Source organism: Urocampus carinirostris, chromosome 6, assembly GCF_059441175.1.
Source record: "Urocampus carinirostris isolate Australia breed hairy pipefish chromosome 6, RoL_Ucar_1.0, whole genome shotgun sequence".
NCBI lineage: Eukaryota > Metazoa > Chordata > Actinopteri > Syngnathiformes > Syngnathidae > Urocampus > Urocampus carinirostris.
Window position 1 is genome coordinate 46,315,754 of NC_142354.1, and position 17,799 is coordinate 46,333,552.

The 17,799-nt window shown below is 45.7% G+C and overlaps 1 protein-coding gene across 4 annotated transcripts in view; it reads left to right on the top strand.

Moving 5' to 3' along the window:
* The window catches only part of LOC148364906 (contactin-4-like), a 70,628-nt gene that overhangs the window by 33,839 nt on the left and 18,990 nt on the right, over positions 1-17,799 (top strand). For all 4 annotated transcript variants that reach the window (XM_088339106.1, XM_088339105.1, XM_088339108.1 and 1 more), the window contains 7 exons: positions 1,836-1,931; positions 5,353-5,556; positions 8,802-8,904; positions 9,828-10,012; positions 11,216-11,355; positions 12,393-12,522; positions 13,157-13,307. In XM_088339106.1, the coding sequence (XP_088195232.1) occupies positions 1,836-1,931; positions 5,353-5,556; positions 8,802-8,904; positions 9,828-10,012; positions 11,216-11,355; positions 12,393-12,522; positions 13,157-13,307 (1,009 nt within the window). The remainder of the gene's footprint in view (positions 1-1,835; positions 1,932-5,352; positions 5,557-8,801; positions 8,905-9,827; positions 10,013-11,215; positions 11,356-12,392; positions 12,523-13,156; positions 13,308-17,799) is intronic.

The window sequence follows — 17,799 nt, forward strand, 5'->3', positions numbered from 1 at the left end:
GGGATGCTCTCTGCCTGACGACGGAAAACTAAAATGACACCAAAACCACTCGCTGGCAAGATTATAAATTAAACAAGAACTAAGATTCGTCCACACTGCCCAGAAAATCACGGGTGGCTCTCTGCCCGACAGCCACATTAAAACGGCAAAGCGTGAAACCGATTCCACGAGACGAACCGAAAATAAAAGTTATCGGTTCGTGACATTTACGCAGCGCAAAAGAGGATGAGACAAAATGGAACCAATTCCGAGATATGAGATGAAACGAGGAATATACCTCGCAGAGAGTCATCAACGCGGCTCATCAAATCACGGGCCGCTCTTTGCTCAACAATCCAATTAGAATGACACAAAATCTACCAAATTCTAAGATTAATGAAGAAGGAATAAACCTAGAAGAGGGTCATGAACACAGTCCATCAAATCCACATTTGTCGTCTGCTGGCTCTTTTCTATTCACGTCATCATTCGGTCTCCGTCGTGACTCAAAATGGCGCTCTTAAGCGTTCCCTCGTCCTCCGTGTTTGAAGTTGGAGGCCTCCTCTGGAGACGCACTCGCGAGTGCCACCACGCCCGTCCAAAGGAAGGCTTATTTGATTTGATTTTTCCTCCGGCTTTGATGCGCCCCGACAAAAAAGCCCAAATCGGATTTTGTGAGCAGGCCCCCCGCCCCCGTGGCTTCTTCTTGTTGGGCGAGGCTTTCATCTGGCCTTCTATCAGAACTTGACATGAAAGCAAGTGGCCGGCATCCTGGCGAGGCCCGCTCGGGTCGGGGCGCCACTCGGTATCTCTTTTTTGGGGTTTATTTTGTTGACGCAACATTGGCTTGTATTTTTGGAGTTTGTCGGGGAACTGCTGAGCCAAAACATCCCTCGCAGAAGATAAAAGCAGAACTGGCGGGACTCGCTCGTTGGCTTCCCATTCGTTATCCTCGATGCTAACGAGTTAACCTTCGTCCTCGGTCGAATCGTTCCGCGTACTCGGGATTCCAGACCGTACTTATGCGGTGTCCGTAGTCACCTGAAAATCCTAGGAGTGACGGACTTGGCCAAAACATGCTGACCGTGAGAACAAAGCGATGATCAAGTAACTTGAAGAAGGCATTTGCTGTGTTACTCTCACTGCTGTGCTTAATTGTAATTCCTTGCTGGGGGAAACCTTTGAATAGAATGGTCTATCTTCTCAATTGTCAGGCAGAGAGCATCCCGTGATTTTCTGGGCTGTGTCGATGACTCTGCATAAGTAGAAGATTGGAGGGTTTCTCCTTTCCGTGCAAAATTAAGACGGAGGTAACACGGTAAAAAAGATTGCAAAAAGACCAAGTAAAAAAAAAAAACAATATATTAATTATATACCCTCAATATATATATATATATATATATATACTTGAATACATTTATGTTTATATATACATGGATAGATAGATACTTTCTTCATCCCGGTAGGGAAATTCAACCCTTGATTGTCATCGATGACGACGTGGTGAAAATTGTTTTCCGAGGGTTTGGACGCGGCACTCTCGGATAAACACGTCATGAAGACTTTAAAGAGAAAAATAAGTGAAAGAATGGAAGGCAAATTTTGTGTTTAGAAGTCGTGCTCGGAGACTGACCAACGTTGTAAGTGCACCGGAGCAACGGTGCCACGAGTTCAAAAATAAAATGGAAACACTCGTTGTTTTGAACATATATATTTCTTCACGGACGTTTGCTTGTTTAGGGGGGTGATGGCCCTGGGGAAAAAAGTTAAAGTTGGGAATTTGCTTGCCATTCATGAATGTAAAAGATGTTCTGCCACCTTTTGACATCCCTTTGAATGCACCTTTTCCCTTTTAGACCTGGAAGAGTTCCCAACCCACACAAGAAGTTCTGTTTCTGTTCGCCAAGGTCAAGGAGTGGTTCTCTTATGTGGGCCGCCGCCGCATTCCGGAGGTAAGCTTTTTCACAATTCGCTCGCTGGAAAATCACAATTATTCTTCTCCCTTTCGAACAAACTCGTCGCAGATGAATTCATGAATATGACTAGAATTTTGCCATCGATAAATCTAGACCGGCTGGATTTCTCCAGTACTAGCGCCAATTCTGATTTCGGGCCCGAAAAGGCTTCGAGGTGCGAGCTATTTTTTTCTGTCTGCGCTTTGGCCAGCTGGCAATTTCTTAAAAGACATTTTGGACTCTACTGATGCAAAAGACAAGTAGCATTTGCGTCACAATACTTGAATTCTGACACTTTGCATCCAAAAATACATTTATAAGTGTGGACTTTGTCACAAACCAGGAACAGAGACGGGACCCAATAGCGTTGGTTTTACTCCGTTTTTATTAAGAAAGAGAGCGGCGCTTGCTTCTACCATCCGATGGTCGTCGTCACGGGTAGCAGATGACAGGAACGCGGAAGTGGTCCTTCCGTGTCGAGCGAGGGTCACCGTAGGCGGCTGGAAAATAGGTCGATGGCCGGCACGGAGGAGGAAGGCAGAAACGGGTCCGGAAACGGGTCGGCAACAGGTATCGGGCAGGAGAAAACTGGGCAGGCGAATGTCGGATAGGACAGAGCTTGCCTAGCTGAAAGCATAGGTTTGCAGACGGTCTGACATCCTTCGCTTGGAAGACGGGGGTTTAAAAATAGTCAGGGAGCCAATCGGCGACCAGGGCTCTTGGTGCCAACGGGGCAATCGCAGGTGACCCGAATCAGCAATCATGAGACTTAGCCTATGGCCTGACATTAAATCCCCCGATGGGCCGTTTGCCATGGAGCCAACGCCGTTTGCAGGTAAAGCGTCCGATTATGAATCGCCATTTTCCAGAATTCCTGTTCAGTTATGATCTGACTCTTTTTTTTTTTTTTTTTTTTTAAATGAATGAAATCAAATGCCTCATCCCGAGGGCTCTCTTCTATGGTGTTTGAGATCTATTGTTTTTTTTTCTTAGTTGCGGGAGCGAGATCTAGCATTCGCAAGCCTCTTCGGACTGACCGCAGGCCCGAAAACAAATTAAACGCGCTCAGGTTTTGCACTCTTTCATTTTCTTTCATCTCGATGGATTTTTCTGTCTGATAGGTCGACCGAAATTCATGACTTAACACTTGTAAAACCATTTCAACACCTAGGATCTCACAGACATCACCGCATTTGGACAATACGAGTATCCGTCATTTTCTTTGCCGTTTACTCAGCACAGATTTTCAAAACACCATTTCCTCCTAGATGCCAAATTGTCACGGACCAGGAACGGAGACGGGACCCGATCGCGTTCGTTTTACTCGGCTTTATTTAGAAGGAGAAAAGGACTCGCACCCGCGATCCGATGATCGTCGGTCACGGGTAACCGATAGCCGAAACGCGGAAGTGGCGCTTCCTTGGCGAGCGAAGGCAATGTCGAGAGCGAGAAAAAACATTTCGATGGCCGGGACGAAGGAGCAAAAAACGTAAACGGGTTCAGAAATGAGGTCGGCAACGGGAATCGGACGGAAAACAGGGCAGGATAGAGTCAGTAGTCAAAAGAGCTGGCCATGCGTGTAGCTAAGGTTCGCAGACGATCCGACACATGTTGACAGGAAGGCGGGGGTCTAAGAAGAAGTCGGCAACCAATCGGGGTCCGCGGCTGTTGGTGCCAATGGAGCAGACCCGGGTGCCCGGCATCAATGATCATGACAACAAATATTGGTTTCAAAATGTTTTCCTGAAAAGAGACAACGGCGCCACGTGCTGTTCGTTGATCGAGTGGATCCTCGCTTTATGCAGCACTCATAACGCTTACATTTGGTCAAATTGATGGCCCAGATATGTCCTAATGAGTTCCCTCCAGAAATAGAGCCTGAAAAGTTGCTGCAGAGTTCATCTACAATATTAGCGAAATGATTCTCAGTGAATTAAAGTGCACGGAACTCCTTTTATCATGATTTCAACATCAGGATTCCGATCAACACCAAATTTGAACAATTCGAGGGTCCGGGGCTTTCTTCATGAGTGTGATCCAGATGTATCCTGCAAATTTGGTGCAGCGTGTCCTCCCGCAATATTAACAAAGTCGTTCTTGCTGAATACAACTTTATTTAACGTTTTCATCATCTTGATTTTCATCAACATCCTTTTTGGGACGCGTCCTGCAAAGTCTGGGCAGAGCGGACTTCCTGGACAATATGCCGGCGAGTAGCTAGCGCTTCTTCCTGTGTAGCCTTTCCAGGTGTCGCATTGTGCTGCAGGAAATGAGCAATTTTCCCAGAGACGGTGAAGGAGAAGGCCACCTGACCGCTTTTGTCATCGCGACCTTGACAAAAACCAGCCGACGCCGTTTCCAAATAAATAGGACAGCGCTGTCGATTCCGTGAATGAAACGTGGAAGAACGTGTCAAATCGTCTTCTACAAAGTAAATAAACAAAAATAAAAGTGAGTCCGCTCATCTGTTTTCAAAAATGTCGCTTCTTGCCGCGTTCTCTGAAAAGGAGCCGGCCCGCTAGTATCGGCGGCGTCTTCGTTAGCATCGCCTCAGGTGAGCGTTTGCCCGCGTTAACAAAGGCGTGCCGTTGCTATGGCGACGTCCGGCGGTCGGGATCAGGTGACACCCGCAAAGTTTTGCGAGTCAAAGGCGGAACGTCGTAACGGCTGCAAATTCACCAAACGTTGAAGCTGTTCTCTTCCTTTCCTGACATCTCGGACGAGTCTGTCGGACGGTTCGGAAGGCCGAAACTTCGTCCCGTTGGTCCCGTTAAACGAACTTCACGTCGCTGTCGTTTTTTAAAATAGAGTTCCTCAAACTTTTCCTAAATACGGTTTTCATGCACTCCTTGTGGGTGTATGCCACGGTAGCCTTACTCCTCTAAGAACAGAGGTGGGCAAAGTATGGCCCGCGAGCCACCTATGGCCTTTAGGGCTCTTTAGTCCTGTAAAAAGACCATTACCATGGGCTTCATTATTCTTGGCCTCTTCATGGACACGTAGGATGTGTCAAGATTATAGTCATTCAGCAATACTGCAGACCGTCTTCCGCCTATTGGAGTTCAGGTCGCGAAGGCCGCAGCCTCCGCCGGGAAGCCCGAGAGTAAAACGGTTCCAAATGGCGTGCAGCAAGTTTAACAACACCGTGAAAGAAAACCACTGTGAGGCAGGGCTCATGGTGTTCCAAGAGACTACTGTATTTTTACGGGCTTCGTTTCTTTCAGCCTTTTTGTGGTGTCACGTGTCAAGACATGTAGGATGTGTCACGCATACAGTTAAATCTTTGAGTAATGAAAAGATCTTCTTCCGCACCGTAACTTGTAAAGGAGATTAACTCTACTGTATCTCCAAGTGTGATTTGATGTGTCTAGCGAGTCCTCCGTAATGGCGATCCGGGCTGTTATTTTTGCACTTTCAGATCTGGAGTTCTCGTGGATTTTCAACGGGTTTCCGGCATCGCTGAAGCAGGACTCGCGCCGCTTCATCTCGCAGAAAACGGGCGACCTCTACATCGCCACGGTCGAAGCCTCCGACGAAGGGAACTACACCTGCGTTGTCCGACATCCGGTCACCAATACACGAGTCCGGGGAGCCGTCACCCCGCTGGTGCTCCGCCGTGACGGTCAGATCTTTTTCTCGTTCCCTTTGCTAAAACGTCGCGTCCCGGCCTTTCGGATTTCCATCCGGAGATCGTCTCCAGGATGGAACGGAAGCGAAAAGATCTCGAATCCGTGACTCCTGTATCATCGACAACTAGAATTCCACCGAATGTGGCGTAGAGTAACACGAGGAATCTCTTTACTGCAGTTTTACTCCACGAGCTAGCTAGCCAGCTAGTCGTAGTCACAAATCAAGTTGCGGTCCTGGACAGTGAGAACAAAAATAAAATCCCTCTTGTAGGCTTTTATTGAGTGAGCATACATGGTGTTCAGTAAAACGATGATCCCTCAAAACGGTAACTGTTCTAGTAGGAGGAAGGGCTGCGCAATTTTGGGAACAAAGCTAAATGCAATTTTTTTTTTTTTGATTTTCGATTTGACAGAAATAAAGAGCATTTTCTGTGCTAGTTTTGTACTTAACCCTCCAGTCAAAATAACCCGCCACTTTGTTGATAAAAACCCAGGAAAATCCCCTTAAATGATATTTGATTTAACTTGAAATGCTATGACGTTTCCTAGATTGGACCCAACGGTAGAAAAATGTTTTTTTATTCACATTTCCATTTGAGCTGTATAAAAAATGCAAAAATGGGAGAGTTCATCATATTGAAATGCGTTAACCTTAACAAAACAGTGCCCCTCTTCTGGGGGGCTTTAAGGTTGCTGCTCACACAAGGCTTAAACCGCAGTGTCTTGCGATGACAGCAACGCACTGCGTTCCATCCCAATCTCGATTAGGATTGGTGATACGTACAGTCCTGTTTGGCCCCTCCAATTAGCTAGCGTTCTTCAAAAATCATGTCCCAATCCTGGCAAGTCTGAATAATTTTAATTTCCCGCATGTCGACTGTCAAAAATCTCATATCGTCGTTTATATTATAATTCCCTTGACTTGGTAAGTGCTCTGGAAGGGCCCTCATCCTGTACGGCCTCTTCCTGTTTTCGAACGATGCGCGAGGTACGCTACGGTTTAAATACGGCACGGTATTATTTTCACTTGAAAATGCAAAGGAAAAAAACCCGAAGCGCTCGGTTGTCACGGACGATGGCGGATAGTGCTGTTGCATGAAATCTCTCTTGACCTTGACATCCACGACCTCCATCACGCCATCCGTCTTCCCTGTCGAGCCAGCGCACGCTCGGGGATTACGTTTTCAGCATCGTGACCTCTGATTGGACAGGGAGGTGGCGGCGAAAGCCCCACCCACTCCCGTTAGAAATATCGTACGTCCGTCTGAAAAGTCACTCCGTGTTTGACCTTGGAAGAGAGCTGGCTTGAAGGATGAAGCAGAATGTGGACTTGGACATCTTGGTGACATCAGCATTCTGGGTCCTCACAACAGACGAGTGCTCGATTCATTTCTATTTTATATATCTATTTTTTAGTAGCTTCGCTTTGCAACATCCATCCATATCAGTCGGTGGCAGCAGATGATTTGCAGTATATCTAATAACTTCTTTCGAAGCGGTTTAAGATTCCACAAGAACTCTTTCAATAACGCTAATACTTGCACATCAGTTTGCTGATTTCAATTTTTTATTGTCTAGTTTTGCTAAAAAAAAACAACTACAAAAACCCAGAAAATGTTAGAATATCATGAAAAAATATCAGCAGACTACATTTATTTGGTTTTTAGAGACTAACGATTACCACGCAAAAACTAATGAAATGCATCAACTGCATGATTATAATTTCATTCTTATTTAATAAAAAAAAGCTGAAATTGTTGCTCATTTTTTCTGCTCGAAATATCAAATAAAAATAGAGCGAAACTTGAAAATGACGTAAAAATCCCAAATGTTTAACCAAAACGAATCGCTTGTTAAAAAATGTTCCGTAGCTGAAATATTTGCTCTTTTGGCAGGTCATCTTTGCTCATTTAAAGCATATTTAGAGATTAAAATATAGTTAAACTTAAAACAACTGCTTAGAATAGTCAAATACCAAATTCCAGAAAAAATGAATAAAATAAATAACCTGTACAAAATACATTAAACCATTTTTTAAGAAGCTAGAACCTATTAAAAAACACTTTTGCTTATTTCTTTTTAAATAAACCATAAACAAGATACAAATGTAGTTACATTGAAAAAAAATCCAGCTTTATGATAATCCAAAATAGATAACTTGTATTCAAAAAATGAAATGAATACTCAAGTTCCACTGACAAATAATTATTAAAAAAATTGTATTTTTTCTGGAAAAGCAAGATACGAATCGGGTAAAATGCCAGATGACAACAAGATTATGAAGCAAAATAATGAAGAGATCTGAAAAAGTTTAGACTGTCAATGAAGGCAATAAGAAAAGGAGGAAAGTGCTGCCACCAATGGATTTTCAACCCTTTTGCAGGGACCTCCTCTTCTCCCTTTCCTTTTCCTTTTCCTTTTTCTTTTTCTTGTCTTTTGTCCCCAAATTATTCTCGCGCATCACGGGAATATTTCCTAGCCAACGAAGCTCAAACAAGACGCCGTCAAACGGGAGATAACGGACGAAGATGCCAATCGTCACCAGCGTTTTCACGTCTGGGATATTTCGGGCTCCTTTCCTTTTTAACACTCGGCGGGATCCAATTTCCGAGTCGGGGCCGTGAGAGGAACGCGTCTGAACTTCCCGGGGGGAGCTTGCTGAACCGCAAACGCGAGAGAACCAGCTCCCCGCGCTCGTGTCTTCAAATTGACTGCTCGGGTAGAACACTGGGTTGGCTCGATTTCAATTGCACGTCCCTGCCCTCTTCCGGCACTTGCCTTTGGAAGTCTAGAGAAAGTAGCTACAAGGTCCCTGTCTCTGCAAGGAGGATGAAGTCCTTCAGCCGCTTTTAGTCACTCTCCTGGCTGTGAGAAGGTCCATCTGTCGCTTTAGGTCCCTGTCCCGTTGGCAAGCCGTGAGAAGGTCCCTTTAGCCGCTTCAGGTCCTTGTCCCTATACAATCTCCGTCTTGACGGCAAAGGGAATTTGGTCAGCTGCTCCTGTTCCCTTCTCTTCTGAAATAACGTCTTTTTGGGAGCACGCCTCCCCTGTTACCGCGTCCCTGATTCGGGTCCGCTGGCCAAACGTAGCACAACGATGTTTCTTTTTAAGAAAGCCAAATCTCCATTTTAAGCACGTTTTATCCGTCCTTGACATGGGACTTTTTAGATTTTATTGTGGAGGGGATCCAATGTTCAAGATTTGCGTATGAAAATCCCGCTTTCTGTATTTCCCTCAGGTGTGATGGGCGAGTACGAGCCAAAGATGGAGGTCCAATTTCCGGAGCTGGTCCACGTAGCCAAAGGATCCACCGTCAGGCTGGAATGCTTTGCGCTGGGAAAGTGAGCGACACGTTTCCCTTTCCGCGACGTTTCGCGCTAGCTTGTTTTTGCATCCCCGGCGGTTTTGAGGTCATTTGTGGGGGTTTTTGATGGAGGCCAGATGCAGCAGCAGCAGCGGCAGATAATGTGATTAAAACCAAAGTCCGAGTGGGCTTTAAAATTCAGCAGGGAATAAAAGCCTACCTCTTAATCCTTTTAACCGTTTGTACGATTCGGATGTTAGCACGGATGCTAGTCACGCTTAAGAATGTCGTGTGCTTCTACAAAAAATATTTCCCGCAAATGATGGAGGCGGTTAGCATGCTCGCTAGATTGCTAGTCACGGATTGTCTTATATTTTGTGTCATCCATTATTTCATGTCTTGCTAACAGAGCCACTCGCTGCATCTGCAAATATGATTGGTGGCTAGCTTCCATTTACCCGCTAGTTTAGTTTTTTTTTGCTTTTTTTTTGCTTTTGTTCGTTGACCAGTTAATGCTAGTGTCACAAATGATAACTGCTAATTGCTAACTAGATTGCTAGACATCGATTGTATCATATTTTTGCTCCTAAAATATTTCATGTTTTGCAAACATAAGAATTAGCAAATATCAATGGCTTGCTTCAATTCACTGCTTTAACAATTAAACCTTATTCATTAACCAGTTCATGTTAGTGTCACGAATGCTAAGTGCTAATTGCCAGCATACTGACATTCATTAGATGTTTTTGATTTGTACATACCAAACTACCAAACTATTTACATATATTATTAATGGAAATAATGGGGTAACATTTTGCTTGTTTTTGACAGACCCGTCCCTTGGATAACCTGAAACCCACGATTGCTAGCTAGATTGTTGGCATGAACCGTAAAAAAAAAAGCATTTCTTTTGTGGCTTTTTTGCTCTTTTGTGTTGACATTCGTCTTGTTTTTTGTCAGCCCGGTCCCTTCCATCACCTGGAGGAAAGCGGACGGCGCGCCTTTCCCGCGGAAAGTGGACGCCAGGCGAGCTAGCGGCGTCCTGGAAATTCCCTATTTTCAACAGGAGGACGCCGGCACTTACCAATGCGTGGCAGAAAATTCCCGCGGATCCGACGCCGTCAAAGGAAAACTTTCTTTTTACGGTAAATTCCGTTCCTCGTCGCGAGAAAGGAAGCCCGTTCTCCCGAAGCCGTCGAATAGCGACGCCCGCCCAGCTAATATTTTTATCCGGATTAATGGCGGATGAAGCTAAGCGCTAGCCCGTGACCCGCTTTGAATATGAGGGTGCGGCAGATGGCGCCGCGATTGTGGCTAAAAGCTATTACTGTAAATGTCTCACTTACAAGCTGCTAATTTTTGCTACATGTTAAAGACTGCTGCTTAAAACAGGGCGGGGCTTATACGTTTTTGCGTTTTGCGGCACCGAGGAAATTTTTCGTACGGTACATAAAAGGAGTTTCGACAGTACTTAAGTCAATCTTTTTACGCACTCGCGTTGCATTTCAACCGATTTATCCTGACAAAGAAACACATCCAAAAAGCCACTGATAAACGGCCAAAAACGAGCCCAGGAAAACAGACTCGCGACCGCAAAAAGACCCACAAACAACCCTGTAAAAACGGATAAAGAAAACGCCCAAAAATGATTTCTCATTTAAAACAGATGACTAAACACGTGACCAAAAATGCCCCAAAAACACCAAACACCAAAAAAGGCCTAACACAACCTGACGAATAGGACCCCAGAAAACGAGACCCTAAAATGGACACAAAACAACAAAAAAGCAAGCTAAAAAAGAGACAAATGACCTGAAAATCACCAAAAATAGGACCAAAAACAAGCTCCAAAAAGTGAAATGAAAAAACCAAAAAGGACCAAGCTGCCTGTCTTTCTCTAGACTTTTGTTTTTCCACTCAATAGCACATCGATTCCTCATATGGACTAAGGCAGAAGTCACGTATAAATATTTCAAACGAGTTTGGAGTTTTGATCTTTTATTCTCCCCAAAATTCCACCGCAAGCAAAATTCTAGCTTGTGAGTCGAGTGACTTTCTTTCAAGTTGAGCGAACATCTTTTCCGGAGCAGAAGTCAATAGGAGCGGCCTCTTTGAATTCAATAGCAGAATGAAAAGGCCTCGGAAAGGTCAGTCCTCGAAAGTGACGTCGGGTGAAGTTTGCAAAATGTCAAAGTCTTTTTATTTTTGAAGTCGAACGTTAGGAGCGCCTCGTATGGCTTAAACAGGGATCGCCCTTTCATCTGAATGGCGTACGCGTCACGGAAATCCCTTCCCAACCTGTTTTCTTTGCTCTTAAACGTCGCGGTGACTCTCCGAACGTTCGGCAGCTCCTCCGCATCTACTGGAGACGCCCGAAAATGCGGAAAAGAAAATGAACGCCTCCCTGTCGTGGGATTGCAAAGCCGGCGGCGAGCCCAAACCCTCCTACCGCTGGATGAAAAACGGACAAACCCTGGACATTGATCAGGTAAGCTGGGCAGGAATCGCCGTTTGTTCATTTATTTGCGTATGTACAGTAAAAAACCGTGATGAGATGAATCGCTTGTGAGTCGGTAAACGGGTACAGTTGGGTAGCAGGCGGATGCGGAGGGAGGAGTATATGCAAAGTGCACCCTGCAGGTACTGTGACAAAGAATGAAACCCATCGTTATTCGTAAATGAGTTTATGGGATCGTTGTATGCGTACCTTGCAAGCCTTGTGGCACGAGTGTTTTCTGACAGCAGGAGCAGCTCAAAAAGAATGAAGCCCATAACAATGCAAGTGAACTTGTTATTAAATGATAACTCTACGCATCACACACCCTGCAGTTCTTATGGCACCAGGATGGCTTCCAAAAGAATGAAGGCTACAGTTTTTACTATTAAATGATTGAATATTTTTTAAAAATGCTTGCGTAACACACCCTGCACATCAAGTGACATCGGCAACGGGTGGAAAAGATCAAGGCCCGTAGTAAGACTCGTGACGCCGGACTCAGGCAAAAAAAGAATAAGGCCGAAAGTAAACTTGTATGTGAGTCATCATATAGATAGATAGATCCTTTATTCATCCCCGTAGGGAAATTCACACTTCCAGCAGTATCTACAGGACAGCGTCGGGGTGCTGTGTTGTAGTTTAGCAACAGCGGAGTGAGATGAAATGAAAGACTACCGCATCGGTGTCACTCGCCGGATTCGACCCGGTAGCTCACTCGTTTGCTCCGAAAGTCCGCCCCGTTGCCGCACATCGTCTGTTTACGAGTCCTGCCCGTATGTGGCTGGCCAAAAGCATGGACTCACACTATATATGGACGGATACAACTGTGGCCTCCGCTCGATAAGGTCACGTGTCACGGGGCCGGAGTAAAACGCGGTCCGGGAAGCCTAAAATTCAAATCCGATGATCGGAAAATAGAAGTCTCCGCCCCTGCTCGCTGGTAGCGAGCGCGCGGCGGATTTACGGCCCGCTCTGTTTTTGGAGGGAGTCGTCCGTGTCATAAAAGTCACCCCATACGTCTTTGTCAGGAGCGCATCCGGGCGAGCGAGGGCTCCTTGCTGATTGGCCGCCTGACGCTAGCCGACGCCGGCGTCTACCAATGCGTGGCCGCTAACGAGCACGGACGCGTCTACGCTAACGCCGAGCTACGAGTTGCCGGTAAGGCCTCCGTCCGCCCACCGGTCCTTCTCTCTCTCCCGGCTCGGGTTGTCAAGGCGACCCCTCGGGGAACCCCCGCATCGGCCAAAAATAGACAAAGGGAACGGAAAGAGGGAAGGAAGAGAGCGGGAAAACAGAGGGAGAGAGAAAGAGAAGGATAAGTGAGAGAAAGGAGAGACAGAGAGGGACATAAGGAAAAGAGAAAGATGGTAGAGACGGGGTTGGAGAACAAGAGGAAAAGAGAGAAAATGGTATAGAGAGAGGGGAAGGGGGGAAAGAAAGAGAGAAATGAGAGCGCGAGCGGAAAGGGAGCAAGAGAAAAGGAAGAGAGAGGGAGAAAGAAAGACAGGTGGGGACGGAGAGAGAAAGAAGGATAAGAGACGGGGAAAGATGGTGGAGAAAGAGAGAGAGAGAGAGAGAGAGAGGAAGGGAAAGAGAAAAATGGGGAGAGGGGGGAATGGATTGAGGTAAGGGAGAAAGGTGAGACAAAAAGAAGAGAAGGGGGGGATGAGGGAATAGGTTTTGGGAAAGAGGGAAACGGATCCTAGCATGGAACGCCGAGCATGGGGAAACGGGACGGAAGGTGAGAAAAAGAAGGTCTTCTGAGCCAGTCTTTTTTTTTGTGCGTGGTCAGCGCTGGCCCCGGTTTTCTCGGGGGGCGGATCGAGGCGGCAGACGCTGGTCAAGGCGGGAGGGGACGTCCTCTTGGAGTGCGGCCCCCAAATGGCCCCCTGGGGGAACATCAGCTGGACCAAGGACGACAAAGCCCTCGGGCCCGGACAAAGGTGCCTCCTTTACCTTCTCCTTCATCTCTTTCTTCCTTCCTCCTTTCTTTGTGTTTTTCCCCTCGATGTCTTCCTTCTTTCCGTGCTTCCTTAATGTTCCTCTCTTTCTCCCTTTGGTGCTTCCTTCATCGTTTCTTTGCTTGCTCGGTTGGCGTTCTTCCCTCCTTATGTCTTTCTTTTCTTCTGTCCTTTCTCACATCGTGACCTTGCTTCTTTGTTGCCTTTCTTCCCTCCTCTTCTTTCCAGGTTCTTCTATTATCTTTATTTATTCGTTGTTGCTTCCCTTCATCACTTTATTGCTTCCCTCCTTGCTTCCTTTTTTTGACTTCTTCCTTGCTTCTTTCTTCTCCTATTTGCTTTTTTTCTGTCTTCCTTCCTTCTTGATGTTCTTTCCTTCTTTCCTCCTCCCCTCCCTCTCCTTTCCTTCTTACCTTCTTAGATTCTTTCTTTCTTCCCTCTGTCTTTTTTTCCTTATTTCTTTCCTTTCTTCCTTTCACCTTTCTTTCCTTGCTTCAATTCCTACCTTGCTTCCCTCTGTAGTTCTTGCCTTTTTTGACTTTTTTCTTTTATTGTTACCTTCTTTCTGCTTTTTCCGTGCTTGCTTTCTTCCTTGTGATTCTCCTCCTTCATTGCTTCCTTCCTTCATTCATTCTTTCCTCATTTGCTTTCTTCCGTGCCCGCTTCCTTCCTTCCGACCCTCCTTCCTTCTCTCCTTTCCACCCTATGACTTCCTTCCTTCCTTTGCCTCCTTCTTTCTTTTTTCACTTTCACCGAAATGTCCACATGTTTTTGCGCCAGAGAAAATACATGCGGAGTGCCGGTTGATTTTCTTTTGTCAACGGAGCCTCGGTACGCTCCCGTTTGCCGGTTCTGCTGGCGGGAGGGCGACGGGGGGCCGGCGGCTGCAGGGGAGGGGCCGGCGGGGGCCGTAAGTGGGGGGAACATCGGACGGCGTTTGGATGACATCGGCTGGAATCCAGCGGGCCGAGCGCGCCCGGCTCCTAATTGGGCCGCGACGGCCACGTACGGCGCAACATAAAAAAGAAAATGAGAAAGTAAGCCCGCGTCTGCGACGAGGTTTTGGCGAGGCGCCCGGCCGTTCGAGCGCGATCTCCACTGATTTAGCGCCAGCCGGCCGAGGCGGCTCCTGCAAATATTTGCAAACCTCCGCAAAAACGCTTGATAGATTCTCATGTATTTTGATTCAGCTATTTTTCCCTGCCACACTTCAAAATCAATATATATATATATATATATATATATATATATATATATATTCAAGGACTTTAAGGTGGGCAGCACGGCAGCGCAGTGGTTAGCGCGTGTGCAACACAGTTCTGAGGTCATGAGATTGAACCTCCTGTGTGGAGTTTGCATGTACTCCCCACGCTTGGCCACTGCGGTTTCCTCCCACATTCCGAAAACATGCATGTCGGGTTCATCGGCCGCTCCAAATTTTCCCTAGGTGTGAAGTTTTACACATTGCATTCTTTTCTCAGGGCGCCACTCTACCAGACTGGCAGAAATCATTTTCGATTTGCTCTATTTAAACTTTTTCAATTTTATATTTTACAATTCTTGCTCTGGAAATTGGATTCCAGACATTTTCTTTTACTAGAGGGGCTGGAAAAATGGATTTGCACCTCAGGAATTGTCCTTTCGTGCTTCAGATTCTACCTCTCAGGTAGGACACATCGAGTTCGTTGATTTGACTTCTAGGCCTTTTTGTGTGGCGTGGCATTCCGCAGGGCGCAGTACTCGGTCCACTTCTTTTCAGCATTTATATGCTTCCGTTCGGTGATATTATTCGCAAGAACGAGAACGGTTTCCGACCGTGTCTTCCGTTGGAGGAATGTGCTCCGTTAAGTTGTGGACATTTGAAGGCCTGCCTCACTGAAATTTAAAAAAAAGATGGATGTTACTTAATTCCTTGCGCCTCAACCCTGAAAAAAACCTCAAATGCTTATTATTGGTCCATCTCAATGCTGCGACGTGTTTTCAAACACTGCTGTGATCCTTGAGAAATGTCATATCAGCCAAAGTGAATCGCTCTCATTTCTAGGTGTATCGTTTGACTCCAATATGTCCTTTTAGTGACACGTTAAGAATATTTCTAGAACAGCTTCCTTTTATTTTTGCAACATTGCAAAAAAATGCCCCATGCTGTCCCGCGGGATGCTGGGATTATAATTCTTGCTTTTGTTATCTCCCGTCTCAATTATTGGAACGTGCCACTCTCCGGTCTCCGGAAATTTAGCGTTAAAGCCCGAAGTTGGTACAAAGCGCTGCATCAAATTGGATGACTTTTACCCGATTTTGGCTGACCTGCCCTGGCTCCTTGTCAGCCTAAGATGTGATTTTAAGGTTCGGTCGGAACGATACAAAATTTCCAATCGAATATACCTCCTCGAACTTTTGCTCAGAAAAATGCTGGTTTACGAGTGATCCCGAGAGCCTAGAAATAAACAGCAGGTTGGAGAGCCTTCTCCATCCGGTCCCCGGTGCTGTGGAATGCCCTGCTCTCTGATATGCGATTTGCAATCTAGTGTTTAAATTTAGGCTTAAAACACATTTATTTTCAATCGTTTTTAAATGATGTTGATTTCAGGAAGCTGTTAACCGGACTCCATGTTATGACCTAGATTTTCATGTTGACGTCTGTGTTCTGTATGTGCAGCCCTTTGAGACTTCTGTTGATGAAAGGCCAAAAGAATGAACAGGACTTGACCTGAGCCATCGGCGAAGGGTTCATTTATAGAAAATGTGTCGTCCTCCGTATCAGACGAATGGCAATTTTCACCGACTGCCATGAAACTGACGACCCAGCGATATAAAATGGGGAAGAGCCGCTGTTTATGACGCCGGTCTTATTTTTTTTCCCGCTCCGTGGTGTAATTGCATCATTTGGCGTCTGGCAGAACATCTGCCGTGGAAACGGCGAGCCGTTTCGTCGTCCGCAAGGACAGCTCGGGGATTTGGAGGGCGGCGCTTTTTTTACGAGCTGCGACAGATTTTGATTTTGCTGAACGTTCGCCGCTCCGGCCGCGACAAATGTCGTTCCGTTTCCCCAGGGTTAAAAAAAAAAACCCGAGTGAACGTGGGATTACGGACGGTAGCCTTCGGGAAGGTACGGCAGGCGGATCCGGTGTTTCCTTTCATCAATGGTGGGGCAAAAGTTGTTCTTTAGGTCAAGAGAGAAGCAAATGCCACTTCCATTATTACAACTTTTCAGGAAACCGAAAAATTTCAGGTCAGGAAAAAAAAATGCAGAGAAAGACATGCGATGCGGCTAGGTTCTTTCCCGGGACATGTCTAATCCAGGACAAAGAAAACAGATACTCGAGCTTGATCGTCGCATGCGGTGGGCTTTTGCACTTTTAATGTAAAGTGACTTTCTCTTCCTATTTCCATCATTTCCTTACTTTCTTTCCTTCCCCCCCCCATCCTCCCTAGGTTCCTATCCTTTCTTGGTTTAACTCTTCCCTTTCTCTGATCATTCCTTCAATCAATTTTTCTCATGATTTATTCTTTACCTCCTTCATTTCCCTTCCCATCATTATCAGGCTCTTAAACTTACTTGCTTTCACTTTTCCTTCCTTCCTTCCATATCTGATCTTTTATTATCTCCTTCTCCCATCATTCTTTCCTTCTTAATTCCTATTCTCCCTTGTTTTCCCTCTTCCTGACTCCTTATCCTTCCTCCCTTCCGGCCTCCCTCATTCCCTCCTTTCTATTCTCTCATCCCTCTTTCCTTCCAGTTTCTTATCATGACTTCCTTTTCCCTTTTCCGACCTCGTTTTCTTTCTTCCTTTCTCCCGTTATCCTGTTCCTTCTCAGACGCTTTTCTTTCCTGACTCCTCTCCTATTATTTCTTTATTTCCATCCTTCGTTACTTTCCCCTCTTCTCTAACTCTCCTTCTCTTCCTTCCTTCCCTTTTCTCTTGGTAATGTTTCTTTTCCGATTTCTTTCTTACTTTATCCCCGTCCTTCCTTTTTTCCTCCCGCCGCGAACGATAGCAGCGAAGCGTTAGCGGTCGGCCTCAGCCTTTTCTCGACGACACCGTTTTATTTGATACGCTCCTAAAACGAGATGATGACTTTCCGCTCCAGTAACGCTCCAGGAGCAAAAGTATTCAAGTAGATGGCGATACAACTCCATAGCTGATGGGGAAAAGAACAATTCCTTTTTTGTTTAGCGGCCCAAGAAACGGTTCCTTTCTTTTTCTAGTTTTATCCAATACAATGAAACGTTTTTGCTTAAAAAAAACGATTTTGCATACAAATCGTCGTGTTGTTGTTGATGTGATAAGACGGGGTGAGGGAAGTTTGAGAATAATTTGGTTGCGGATTTGAAATTATAAAAGGGGAGAGTATTGTGGAGAGAACAATTCACTTGGTATAAACCGTTTTCGAAAACATCTAGCGAGGAGATTGTGTTATATAACTGACCTGTAGTAATAGTTTAACCATTGGAGGTCTTGACCAAAGGGGA